General features: G+C 37.8%; 1 protein-coding gene across 5 annotated transcripts in view; it reads left to right on the top strand.

Annotated features, from left to right (window-relative positions):
- The window catches only part of Plekhh2 (pleckstrin homology, MyTH4 and FERM domain containing H2), a 107,254-nt gene that overhangs the window by 55,519 nt on the left and 37,221 nt on the right, over positions 1-14,514 (top strand). For all 5 annotated transcript variants that reach the window (XR_013429009.1, XM_078029287.1, XM_021725863.3 and 2 more), the window contains 6 exons: positions 573-717; positions 1,002-1,138; positions 1,232-1,342; positions 1,504-1,590; positions 2,892-3,050; positions 12,758-12,838. Coding sequence is in view for 4 of the 5 variants with exons in the window: in XM_078029287.1 (XP_077885413.1) it covers positions 573-717; positions 1,002-1,138; positions 1,232-1,342; positions 1,504-1,590; positions 2,892-3,050; positions 12,758-12,838 (720 nt within the window). In the remaining variant the exon portion in view is untranslated. The remainder of the gene's footprint in view (positions 1-572; positions 718-1,001; positions 1,139-1,231; positions 1,343-1,503; positions 1,591-2,891; positions 3,051-12,757; positions 12,839-14,514) is intronic.

Raw genomic sequence — 14,514 nt, 5'->3', positions numbered from 1 at the left:
TTCCATTCCATTCTACACAGATTCCCCCTTTGTAGAAAGGTCTTAGAAGTTCACATTAATTTATCATTAAAAAAGAAGAAGAAAAGGAAAAGTCTGGAGAAGATATTTATTCTCAGAGCATTAGAGGTCTTCATCCAATTTCATGTGATACACACACGCACACACACACAAACACACACACACACCAAAAAAAAAAAAAAACCAGGCTGTTAATTGTTTAAAGGGAACATATTATTAATGATGTAGTAGGAACTCCTAATTTAGAAAGATCTTTTTTTTTAATCAGTGCCAGAGTCCCTTCCTTGCCAAAAGTATCTAATTAAAAATGAGGACTGTCAGATATTGATAACCTTATGTTTTCAGAAGTTTTCTATAATTGACAAATGCCTTGATAATTAGAATTTGAGGTTGGACAACATGACTTTCATACTGGCAAAATATGTTCTTGTAATCCTTCAAAAAATAAAAACCCATATTCCATGACTTCTTCCTATAAAACATTCTTTGTCTAAAAAAAATAATAATAATAACTTTAGAGATGGATACAGGGAGGCTGTTCTGCTTTTCTTTAGAAGGCGACCCAAATAAGTAGCAGCCCTTTCCTGGACGATTCCTCTGGTTCCGAGGAAGAGGACGGCTCCAGATCCAGCTCGCAGACATCAGAGTCAGACTCGCGAAACCGGAGTGGGCCTGGGAGCCCGCGAGCCATGAAGCGAGGTGAGGGGAAAGCCAAGTTAGTGGACTATTGCACATATTTTATTCATTATAATTAGCTGAGGTTGTCATCACAACAAAATATTATTTGCATTCCTGTGACCTCCTTAGAAATTTGCTTGATGGTCCCTATGCCTTAGTTGTTTTCAGCTTTAAAAGTGTTTAATGGCCAAAGGAATGAGAATAAATGTAGTATGAGGAGGTTTATGATTCAGGAACTCTCACAACCAGCGTTTGGACCACCCCTGTATTAAATGCTGACTTGATGTATTTCCTTGATCTTCCAGGAGTGTCTGTCTCCTCTGTGGCTTCTGAAAATGACTACGCCATTCCCCCAGATGCCTACTCTGCAGACACAGAGTGCCTACAGCCTGAGCAGAAGCTCCCTAAAACCTGCTCGACGTCCAGTGATAATGGAAAAAATGTAAGCTCTGAAATCAAGACTTTTAAAAAATTAATGAATCAGTTTGAGCTTCCAAAAGGAAACTTAAAATTTTTAAAAATTTCTTAAAATTAGGAACCACTGGAAAAATCTGGCTATTTACTAAAAATGAGCGGTAAGGTCAAGACTTGGAAGCGGAGGTGGTTCGTTCTCAAAGGTGGAGAATTACTTTACTACAAATCTCCAGTGAGTAGAAAATGCTTGCTGTTCAGAACTGAATTCCTCAAACTATAAATTAAAATGTTCACTGTTTTTCTTCCCGGTAATGGGATTAATGATGCAAAGCATTTCTTATTATGACTATTACTATTCATCTTTGTTCATTTGGTTTTCTTCCTTTCATACAGAGTGATGTAATTAGAAAACCCCAGGGCCATATTGAACTTAGTGCTTCCTGCAGTATTTTAAGAGGAGATAACAAACAAACAGTTCAGGTACTTTTTAAACTGTTTTAAAGAATGTATATATATCATGCAAAATTCAATTCTCAATGATCCAAGCTAGTGGAAAGGAGATTGGATTATTCACTGTTTCTTATTCACTTTGGAGTTTGATGCCTCAAAGGTATGTTAACACTGTAAGACTTTTTAGTTAATGTGGTAATGTAAGCTAAATTTCTGTTGGGTAACTCCCACTATACTTTCTTTACCTTTTCTTTCTTTACACTCTTCTTTCCTCATATCTAATGTCCCAGGTATTTTTAGCTCTTAATATGTCAAGCTATTTTAGGAAGAGTTAGCTGATAAATGAATTCCCAAGAAGATGTTTAATATGATTAAATTCAGGAGTATCTGTATTTTAGTATAGAATTAGACAATGACAGTTCTTCCATGAACTTGCTATAACACATATACGGTTTATAACAACTTAATGGTTGGTGAACAGAGGGCCTGTCCTTCCTAGTCACACCAGAGAGGTATTAGCTGCCCATTTTACCTACACATAAGGCCATTCTTGTCTTAAATCTGTTCAATTTAAAACACAGGCTTTTGAGATAGTCTGGTATATGCAATTTAAATTCACTATTTCTGAAATGCTTTCAATAACCATTATTTTCTCATCTTGCTCCTTCGGAGGGTGGAAGACAACATTTTCCAGAAAGGTACATTATCAATGTTTCCAGTGGACTGAGAACTACTCAGAGATTTAGAAGGGAGAATTAGGGAAAGCTTTGTCTTGGAGTATGGCTGTTAAGAATCATTTGTAAGCTTCTGAAATATTTGGAAAATTTACAGTGTGATTAATTTGAGACTGGAAAATTGTGAGTTCATAATATCTGATCATATGTCATTTTCAAAAATTTCTCTTCTTGCATGCAAGGTCTTCTTGTTTTATTTATAGGTGACTTCCTCATTTCTCTGTATTTAACAACAACATCTCCAGTCATTCTGATCCTCATTTCAATAACCAGGCACCTGTGGCACATTTAAGGGAAAAAAACAAAAATGGGATGGGTAAAAATGTAAAATCATGATCCCAAAATTTAATATTATGAAAACTTCTAAAGTAAACCAAAGTGAAGAAAACATTTCAACAAAAATTTAATTTTTACAATTCTCAAAAGTGGTTAAGTATTATACATAATTGTGGAGTCATTTATTTAGAACCTAGGATCCAAGGTTTTGCATGTTTGCTTCCATGTAGAGTAAATGATGTTTGAAGAATGGACAAGGACATGATAACAATCCTAAATCTTCATAGATGTCTTTCCTACTGCTTTCTCATCCCATTCTAGTTGACCACTGAAAAACACACATACTATCTGACTGCAGATTCTCCCAACATATTGGAAGAATGGATTAAAGTGTTACAGAATGTTCTTCGGATCCAAGCTGCTAACCCACTTTTCCTGCAGCCTGAAGGCAAACCAACAATGAAGGGATTACTCACGAAGGTAGGAACCTCGTGTGCACAGCAATGTCTCAGGCTACTAAGTGGATTTGCCCCGCAAATCAGGAAAAGTGGGTGCCAGGGAATATGAGTATCAAATGTTTATATTGTATTGGGGTGGGGAAGTGTGTTTGAAGCTTGATGCCCATAACAAAAACCAGAAAGCTGACAAATGAAAATTTGACTACAATACATAAAAATATAAATGCACTATTAAAAATTCTACAAGCACAATTTCTAAAAGATAAATGAAAAACTTTGAAAAGGTATTTAAAAGGTGTGAAAGCTTGTTAATATACTAAATATTTAACAATTTTTTTTCTGATCAGTAGGTGAAGGATGAGGGGGATGTGAGGGAGGACCAAGGGAGAGAAGTTGAAATAGTAGAGACAAATAAATGCAAACTCTCTTATTGATCATATCAATCAGAAAAAAATACTTTACTCTCACCAATCATTATTTATTAAAAGCATAGATTAAAACAATAGATATCATTTTTAAATTTGGTGAGAAGAAAAACTTTTTAAAGATATTATGAGATCTATGTTATTCATGTTTTAGAACAAAAAGAAAAAAATCCTAAAGTTTTTTCCTCTCAAATGTACCTATTGAGAGGAGGAAAGACTTTATTATTATTATTATTATTATTATTATTATTATTATTATTAGAAGTAGTAGTAGTAGTAGTAGTAGTACTGGGGATTGAACTCAGGGACACTTGACCACTAAGCCATATCCCCAGCCCTATTTTATATTTTATTCAGAGACAGGGTCTCACTGAGTTGCTTAGCACCTTGCTTTTTGCTGAAGCTGGCTTTGAACTGGTGATCCTCCTGCCTCAGCCTCCCAAGCCGCTGGGATTACAGGCATGCACCACCACACCTGCCTTATTCTATTTTTTTTTTTTTGTGTGTGTGTGTGTATGTGTGTGTTGCTGGGGATTGAACCCAGGGCCTTGTGCATGCAAGGCAAGCACTCTACCAACTGTGCTATATCCCCAGCCCAAAAACATTTTTAAAAATTTTTGAAACCCAATATTGGCACACTTTAAGAGATCTACTAATGAGAATATTATATTACTCTATAAAATAATTTGGCAATGTTTGAGCCCAGTTGTTAACTCAGTATGTATTTTTGGATGAACAAATGAATGAATGAATATCAAATATTTTAAAAACATGTCCTTTGAAAGGATAAGTTTATTAGTTTATAAATTTCCCAGTTTAAAATTAGTATAAATTTCCTATGAAATTTATCCTTAGGAAATAATCTTAACTTACAAAAGATTTAAGTAAGTATAAAGATTTTTTTAATGAGGTAAATAAACATACTTACTCTGAAATGCACAGATGTCAAGTATGGTGTTTGATGAATTTTGAAAGATAGTTACTGTCACCTCATTAAAGATTTAGAACACTTTTATTATTCCAGAAAGATTCCTTTCACAGCATGGTTTATAATAAGAAAACACAGGAATCATCTTAGATGTAGGGTAGAGAATAGCTTAAAGAAATGTTTGTACAATCATAATGCTTTTCTGTGTAGCCTTTTGTATGTGGCAGAAGAATATTTAATGCTATAGAGATATACTGTGATATATTGTTAGATGGTAAGTAGAGTGCAATTATTATATTCTTATTTCATTTTTATTTTATGTATTCATAGAAAATTGGCTGAGGGAGGGCTGGGATTGTAGCTTAGTGGTAGAGCGCTTGCCTCACATGCATGAGGCACTGGGTTTGAACTTTAGCGCCACTTAAATAAATAAAATAAAAGATTTAAAAAAAAAGAAAAGAAAATTGAGGGAAATATACCAAGGTATATTGGTTATTTCTGTGTAATTATAATATTTTTGCTTAATTGTTTTCTAATTTTAAAAAATTAATAAATATTGACTTTTAAGTATTATTATTATATTTCAGACATTTACTGGATACAAGCACTATTTTTCCTTTTATACTAGTTTGTTAGTTCCGAATTAGCTATGCTCTTAGGACTATCAATTGCTATGAAATTAAAAATCGTTCTATGTGTTAAATTCAAATTGAAAATTTCTTGCAGTATATAAATCACTAACAGATCTCTGGGGTCGTCAGCAAGTATACTATGTTTATTAAAGTCTCACAAATGGTTTGGCAAACATCCCAGACAACTCCTTTTCTCTGGAACAGCAGGAAAATGGACATGAGGTTGGACCCAAATGAAGATTACAGGAAAGTTCAAACTCAGGGACTAAAGGAGATAGTTCATTGGAGGGTTATGGACCAAGCCAATAGCCTTAACGTTTTTCCAGTGTCTCTTTAGCATGAATTTTCATCACTGCCCTACCCAAAAGGTATACAGCCCCGAGACTATTTAAGTGGAAAACTTGCTATCAGTTCCCCATTCACCTTGTGGAAGTTCTCTTTTCTTCTCACTTATATAAATCCTACTCCTTTCACTCTTGCCAAATGATGATAATAATAAATTTTTTAAAAAGGTCCGGCAAAATGCACAATACATTGATACCACTGGTCTATTAGAAATCACAGTGAATTGCTAGAATATAGAAATGTGATTCTCTACATGGAAGACTACAGAATGGGGTAAATATTCTAAAGGACAAGATCACTTAATATCATCATAAAATTTTAAGAAATCCTATTGGTTGCTTTTGGGAAAATGCAATAAAACATTTGCACACACAAAATTAATCATCACTTATGTGCTATGATTATATAAGAGGTGAAAAAATTTAGAGGTTAAGGAGCTATACTATCATAATAATGTGGGAATGTAGGTGGGTGCTACTCAGAAATATTTATAGACTGACTAGCTGTAGTGAAAGAAATAATTCACCAGTGCATTTAACAAAGAAATGTACTATTTTGGGGTGGGGTTTGGTACCAGGGATTAAACTCAGAGGCACATTAAACTCAACCACTGAGCCACATGCCCAGCCCTATTTTGTATTTTATTTAGAGACAGGGTCTCACTGGGTTGCTTAGCACCTTGCTTTTTTTTTTTTTTTTTTTTTTTTTTTTTAAAGAGAGAGTGAGAGAGGGGAGAGAGAGAGAGAGAGAGAGAGAGAGAGAGAGAGAATTTTTAATATTTATTTTTTAGTTCTCGGTGGACACAACATCTTTGTTGGTATGTGGTGCTGAGGATCGAACCCGGGCCGCACGCATGCCAGGCATGGCGCGCTACCGCTTGAGCCACATCCCCAGCCCCAGCACCTTGCTTTTTAATGAAGCTTTATTTGAACTGGTGATCCTCCTGCCACAGCCTTCCAAGCCACTGGGATTACAGGCATGCACCACTGTGCCCAACGAGAGATGTACTATGTTTTTTCCAAAATATTACATTTCTATAAAAATGTTTTCTCATTTACTGATGGGACATGGAACTCCCTTATATTGTGCAAATACACTTTTTTTCCAAGGAACACAGTGCCACTTTAAGCCACGTTCTTACTACAACTCATAATAATGAGCTTTCCTTTTATTTCTCTATCACACCCTGAGTTTAGTAGGACTCCATAGTAAGGGTCTGTTATTTTCCTCACGTTTGTTTTGTTTGTTTGCTTGGTTCCTTTCAGTTTATCAGCATGGCATTGTCTGTTTCTGCTCCTGTTACACTTCTGCAATTCTGTTTCCCATTCCACGGTTGCATTTTGGATGAATTTAGGTTGATGTGTTATCAGTGACAGAACCATCAGGGTTTAGAGACAGAATGCTTACGAGATTTCTTCCTGCCACTATGAGGACTTGTCCACTCCCCCCTTCCATCCCCCAACTTTGTTTTCACCTTCAAAGGGAAAAAGTTCCCTCAGTTATTCTAAGTGACTTGCTCCAAGCTGACATTCAGGCTACAGTTTGAGATACTGTAGAACAGCATTTGAATACCTTAGAGGGAAGGAAGGTTTTTCAAGTGGTCATATTGTTATTATTCAGTACAGAAATACACAGCTAGGTAATAAGAACTTGATTGAATTGATTCTGGAAATTCTCTTACATGATTTTTATTTTAATGCTTAAAAATATGTTCTATATGCAGATTTGTTTCTTTAAATCACAAACAAAAAACAATTGTTGAGCAGTTACCACACACAACACAATAGGCTAGAAGTTATTAAAATGAATATGCCACTTTCCCATTCCTCAGATAGCTTCATGATCTAATGGGAAAGAGAGGGACGGAAACATATTTACAATATGTGAAAAGTCACAGTTATTGGATTGTACCATAAAGGTCACAGAGAAATAACTTCTCAGAGATGTGCCTTTAAGGAAGAGTGGAAATTAGTTACACCAAATGACATGGCAGGGAAGGTTCCCCCGGGCGAGGAGGCAGCTTGAATGAGGCATACACTCTTTTGTTTTTCTTACATACATGACAATAGTGGAGTGCATTACATTCATAAAGGCATATACTCTTGAAGTAGTGCCACCTACACTACAAGTCCTTTGGAAAAAAGCCAGAGGGGCCCTGTTGTGGAGAGCTGCTTTCGTCTGAAGTGCTTTGGTCTCTTCCTCCTAGAGGATCCGTGGAACCCTTCAGGATTTTTAATAGGGTCGTGGACATATTCCTATTGTTAACAGATTACTCTGCTGACAGAAAGACTGATTTGTGGGAGGCAAAGTGGGGATTCTAAGAAGAGGAGGAGTGTTGACATGAAGAAGAGGGTGCTCTGAAGGGGTCATGAGGAAAGAGGAGAGGATGAATTTTAATAATGATGGGAGGTAAAATCTTCAGTTTGATTGAATTGGGGGTTAGTAAGTAGATGAAATAAAGATGCTGGGTGAAAGATGGTGCCAGAAAGAGGAGCAGTTTTAGGACAATGGAAAGGGTATGTTGGAACATGTCAATATTTAGATCTTGTAAAGACACATTAGCTAAGAAGCCCAGCAGGCAGCAGGACACCAGTTTACATCAGAGGAGAGGGCTGGACTGAAGGGAAGGAACTGGTGTGTCGCAGCTGAAACCATGAAAGTGAGAGAAATCAGCCAGGAAAAATGGGCTGAGTGTGCAGAGCACAGGGCTAAAAGGGGAACACTTGGGTTTCTAAAAGTTAATGGCACACAAGGGGATGAATGAAAGACCCTGAGAGTGAGCATCGCCAAGGCCAGGGAGTGGGACATTTAGCCAGGAGAGAGTGATCTCCGTGTCACATGTGGAGTGCTCAGGGAAGAAAGCACATTGCAGTAGGTTGAAGGGAAAATGGGAGATGAGTAGGTGCAATATTTAAGTCTGGAGATCCTTTAAAGCTGGAGGGACCAAGAGGTCAGGAGAGGCATTTTTAAGATGGGATGATTTGAAATCAACATTGTATTATGAGAATTTTAAAACAAGTGAAAGTAAAACAGTATAATGACTCCTCACATAGTCATTCATCCTGTTTCAACAGTTACTAACTGTGGCTAATATGATATCATGTCATAGAATCCCTTGTAACCTTCCCTCTTCTCCCACATTCTTTTTGTTTGTTTATTACCAGGGATTAAACCTGGGGACGCTTAATCACTAAGCCACATCCCAGCTCTTTTTAATATTTTATTTAGAGACAGAGTGTCGCTGAGTTGCTTAGAGCCTCGCTAAGGCTTAAGCCTTGCTGAGGCTGCCTTTAAGGTTGAGATTCTCCTGCCTCAGCCAATGAGCCACTGGGATTACAGATGTGAACCACTGCACTTGGCTGTCTTCCCACATTCTGCACTGAATTATTTAAAGGCAAATGGAGATCAAGTTTTGTTGGGTGGATTTGTTACAAGCATAGAATGCAATTTAATCACAGGACTTGAATCAAGAATTGTTTGTGATCAAACATGGAATCCCAGGTTGGTAGAGAAGAAAGAGCAGCCAGGAAGGAAGTGAGAAGCTGTAATAAAAGAGAAAGATCAGATGAATGAGGTTATGAAGTAACAGAGGTGTGAGTAAGAGAGAGGGAGGCCGGAGGAGGCTGTGATCAGGGAGCAGAATGTAAACTGCAGAAGTGGAGCTGTTCACAGTGGGGGTTGTGGGTAACCAGGTGGGGCGCAGGGATGGGAGCAAAAAGGGAGGGATGGCAAAGGTTATGGAAATAAAGAGAGCAAGGATGTGGAGGTGGAATGGCAGAGGTTGGGCAGGGGCTTCAGAGCCAGTCTGCCTGTGCACAACTCCTTGGCCACTCGTGTGACCTTGAACAAGCTCCTCACAGGCCCTGTGCCTTACATCCCCATCAGTAAATGAGGATAATAATAGTGTCCACCTCACACTGTTTGGGGAGGATTAAATAAATTTTTTGAACATTCAGATGGGACCTGGCACAATCAGGTTGTATTAGGGTTCTCTAGAGGAACAGAATCAACAGGAAGTATGGTTATTAAAAAGGGACTTATTAGGTTTGTTTACCAAAGCAAAAGCTAGATAGTCCACAGTGGGTGTCTCCAGGCCAGAGAGATGGACCACGAATAGCTGCACAATCCAAGGGGCTGAAGCCCCAGAACAAGAGGGATCAATGGTGCTACCCTAGTCTGAGGACCTAAGGCTTCTGGAGAATCGCTGGCTGAGTCCGATTTGGAAGAGTGAAGAAGCAAGAGTCAATCGCAGCAGCAATCAAGACCCCTTTCAAGAAGAATGGAGCTTGCATCAGCTGCTGCTTCCTTCTTCTTCCAACAATTGTATTCTATCCAAGCCATCATCCTATTGGATGGTGCTACCCACGCTTAGGGAGAGTCACCATTCAGTTGGCTATCCTGAATGCCAATCATTCCTAGACACACCCTTACTCACACACCCATAAGCCTCTTAATCTAATCAAGTTGACTATTCAAATTAACCATTACAAGGTTGTTCCTGGCACTTGGTGAACTCTCAAAAAAGATGCTAGATGTTAATATCATGAGAGTTTCACCTAGATATTGAAGTCAGCAAGGCTGGTGACAGGATTTGTGGTGGGGAATGCTACAAGGATGAGAACACAGAGGGAGATAGGAGACCCTGGGTACTTATGTTGAGAATCACACTCTTAGGAATATTATGTATTATTTGTCTTCAAATTTGAGCAGAACTGATATGAAGTACCTCTGTTAAGGATACAAGGTAAAAAATTATTCTTTCACTTATTTATCTAAGCCTTGAGATTGCCTTTAAACCTTCAAAAGGATTCTTTTGTTATACTTTGTTTATTATAATGTTTTCAGATTGAGTCAGAAGTTTAAGAATTTCTAAGATAATAAGATTTCCATGTGCAGATAGACAGTTTTTGAGGTACAGCCTTTGCAATGAGTTGGCAAGGGTCTGCATTTATTTACAGTTCTCCAAAGATAGCCAGTGTTCTATTTTAAAGATAACTCATTTCAGAAGTTCACTGTCTATAGCCAGATGTGTTTTACTCCGATTTGGAGGAGACTTCTTTCTGGGGTTGTTTAAAGACAGAGAAAAAAAGCACTCCATAATACTATTTGAAAGTGCCAGGGTATTTGTCTGTAAATATATGTTTCTAAATTTAATTAAGCTGAAATATGTCTTGCCCAATGAAACATTTTTTTTGTTTTGTTTTGCTTTTCTCAAGCAGCATTCTAAACCCATCAAACTGTTAGTGGTGGAGTTATTTGGATAAACCATAGCTTTGAAAGCCCAAAGGCAGGTTAGGTTTGTGGGTTTAAAAGAAAATGTGTGTTTTGCTTCTTATTCCTAGTGAGGAAGGAAGCATTTACTGTGTAACTGCTATTATCCTTTATTTACATTGTCTCCTTTGGTCATCACAACAGCCCAGTGGGATGTATGATAATCTCATGTTATGACAAAGACACTGTGAGGTTAAGTCAGTTGCCTGGGGATCCATTCAGTATGTGGTAGAGCTTAAGTTTAAGCCTTGGTCCTTCAGGCTTCAAATCCTGGCCTTTCCTACTTTAGAGACTCTTCTACTATTGTGCTGATACTTTGTATTCTTTGATATACTTTGTATATCTTCTCAATGAATTATTATTACAGTTACTACTTAAATTCCTACTCAATTTAAATATACATTGATACAAACTCCTTCAAGATCCTTCAAAATTGCACAGTCCCTTTCCCTTCCCCATATCCTCTCCCTTTCCTTGCTGAGCCAGAGGCACTCAGGCCTCCTTACAGCTCCTTAGACTCACTAAGCACATCTGTCACCAGACACATCTGTTCTTTCCTCAGAGGACCACATCACTTCTCTCCCCCACTCAGGGCCTTACCAGTGTCACTGAGGCCCTCCCGACCCACCATGGTTTTTTAAATTATTGTTGTTTGTTTGCTTGTTTTTGTGATGCTGGAGATCAAACCCAGGGCTTCATGCATGCTAGGCAAGCACTCCCCAGTCCCCATGTTTTAAATTATAACACTCCCCTCCTTTTCCTGAAGTTTCTCTCCTTCCCTGCTTTATTTTTCTCCTTAATTCTTATCGTCTTGGGCAAGTGTGACAACAATATTGTGGGCTTTGGGAATACTGGCTAGTTTCTTATATTGCAGGAGAGGGTCTAGCCTCCAGGTGGAAGTTGGCAGGGCTGGGTTGGCAGGACTGCTGCCAGGGGAGTAGGGTTCCAGGGCATCCTCAACCAGGACACCACATTCTAGGACTGGGGTGACAGGGCTTTATCTCAGTCTTACCCACTGGGGGGAATGGGGTTCTTCATGATTTACTAGGATGGAGTATGTAGCCTAGACTGCCTGGTAAAGATCTTCAGGGCCTGTTCCTGGGCAGGACTAGAGCAAGGAGGAACCACAGTATGCACCTTCCTAAAGCCACCAAATGATGATAAACCTATAATACCCAATAACATTTTGATAAGATGTCTCCCACAGAATTATATATAATTGGCACCTCTTTGTATTCTTGGTGAAGTCGTATTGTATACTGCTGATTTAATTGTTTTTCTCACAAGCTGTGAACTCCTTATAGGAAAAGACCTTCTTGTTCATATCTGTTTCACCAGGACCGAGACCAGTCTCTGACTATTCAAAGTCAAGACCTGTCAAATTCTGTCCTAGCCACTTAATACAGTGCCTGACATGTAGGAGATAATCAGTATAGTAATTAGCTTTTTTTTTTTTTTTTTTTTTTTTTAGTGAGAGAGGAGAGAGAAAGAGGAGAGAGAGAGAGAGAGAGAGAGAGAGAATTTTTTTTTCCAGTTTGGAGGGAGAGAGAGAATTTTTAATATTTATTTTTTAGTTCTCGGTGGACACAATATCTTTGTTTGTATGTGGTGCTGAGGATCGAACCCGGGCCACACGCATGCCAGGCGAGCGTGCTACCGCTTGAGCCACATCCCCAGCCCAGTAATTAACTTTTAATGCTATTTTTTTATTTTGTATGATTACTTCTGGAGAAGGCATTCATGTTTTGAATGAATGGATTTTTTTACATTTGGAAAAATCTCTAGAATTCTTTAGATTTTAATCTTAATTCTAACATAGAGCATAGAGCCATAGAGTTTGTTGGAAATCCATGAAATATAGAAACCGTGGAATATACTCAATAGTGAAATTGGCACATTTTCTTAAATCCACCTTTGAATGCTCAGTGTTGAATGGTGAGCTCCAAAACAAACATGTCATGCTATTCCTGTGACAGGTAAGTTTTAAGCAGCATTTGGACAGTTCAGTTGAAATATCACTTACATCGTAGGCACACTGGATATAGAACTTCAAATAGAATATATAAGCTATATTCTAAAGTATACAGCACTCTGAACTATGTTGTAATTCAATGAAATATGATTTCAGGTAAAACATGGCTACTCCAAGAGAGTCTGGTGTACACTTATAGGAAAGACGTTGTATTATTTTCGAAGTCAAGAAGATAAGGTATGTATGTATGTTTAATATGCTAATTAAAGGAAAGTTTTGCTTGTTGTGGCTTTAAATTTTTTATTTCACCTGTTGCTAGGTAAAACTTGAGAATTTTTGATAAGGATAAAATTTGGTATTAAATTTATTAGAGAGATAGTCATATACCTGTCACCTACAAGAGTCTTAATTCTTAATTATAAGCTTTAGTAACTTTTAATTAATGTATCACTTAAGACCTAGAAGAGAAAAGCCTTCTTCTGCCTCACCCCAACCATCCCTTTCTCAAGTTTCCCCCATTCTGACAGACTAGATAAGGTTAAGAGGAGGGAACAGTAAGCTAGAAAGAAGACCTGGGGAGGAAAAGGAATTCGGTCCTGTCCCCTAAATACCTGGCTACAACTTACCTGTCCATTCATCTGCCTATTTAAATCCCGTGTATTCATTTTTAAGTTAATTTCCTCTCCCAAAAGACTTATCTTCAATTTCAGAATAGAAAGATGGTATATCATCCAAAGATGAAATGTTTGCTAAGTCATCATTATGGAGATTATAAAACTTTTGCCAACATGTGCCACAAGTACTTGCATAAAATAATGATGCCCACTCCAGGTAACAGCCTGTGACTGATGATTGTGTTAATGAGACTAGCCTTCCTGGTCCAGTGATCACGTGGGTCCTTTGGTATTTCTGTGTTCCCTTTTCATGGCAGCACCCTTGGGTCTGATCAGCTGTATTAAAAAAAACAAAAACAAAAAACATTGTTTTCAGTATTGCTGATGGAATGGAATTGATATTCATTAAAAAGGATGCCTCTGAAGAAATGTGGGGAAATGCTCATATACAAATTCTACCTGAACAAGCACAATGCAAACTGTGTACCCAGCGTAGTCCTGACTAACTTCTCAGTCAGGAAAAGAGAAGCCATTCTGTGTGTTCATGTATAAAAAGACTTACTGTAGAATTAGGGACATACATATTTTTAGAAAAATTACATTCAGGAGAGTTGAGGAGACAGAGATCAGGGGACCTCCACTGAAGATCTGAAAAGTCAGGACTAAAGATTTCAACCTCAGGACCAATGCCCTGAGGCGGATGGTCCTCAAGAATTCCCAGGAAGCCTCTGTGCATTTCACATCAGCCTAGGCCTCTGGCTGCAGCTATCTCAGGAGAGTTACTCCTTCTGCACCCTTAACTTCCAGACCTCATGCAGATTCTCTCATAGGCAGACTCTAACTTGGAGCCAGGCAGAGAAGGAGATGCTGGCAAATGCCATTCCTAGATGCTCATCGCTGCTATGAGGAGACCTTCCAAGAGGATGGTTAGGATGCTGAGTTTATAACTCCCAGCCCAGCACCTCTATGTAAAAATACACATAGCAGCTCCAAAAGAACTATACTTAAGTACTGATTGACTTTTGTGATAATAGATTATGGATGATTTTTCTTTCTTTTTAAAAATACCTTTCCATGCTTTTAAAGTTTCTATAATTAGTATATATTTTCAATCTATATTGAAAGATAATTTAATAAATATGAATAGTATTGGTCACAGAAGAAACAAGTCAAAAGAATATAAATAACAACAGAAGTCCACTGTAATTACTGGAAAAGTATTGAGAATACATGTAAATCAGTATAGGCCGCCTTTGTGTTATAAATTGATACAGATGTTTCCAGAACAATTTTGGTATC

The sequence above is a fragment of the Ictidomys tridecemlineatus genome, chromosome 12 (genome assembly GCF_052094955.1).
Source record: "Ictidomys tridecemlineatus isolate mIctTri1 chromosome 12, mIctTri1.hap1, whole genome shotgun sequence".
NCBI lineage: Eukaryota > Metazoa > Chordata > Mammalia > Rodentia > Sciuridae > Ictidomys > Ictidomys tridecemlineatus.
Note: the sequence above shows the minus strand (reverse complement) of the source record. Positions and strands in the feature narration are given on the sequence as shown.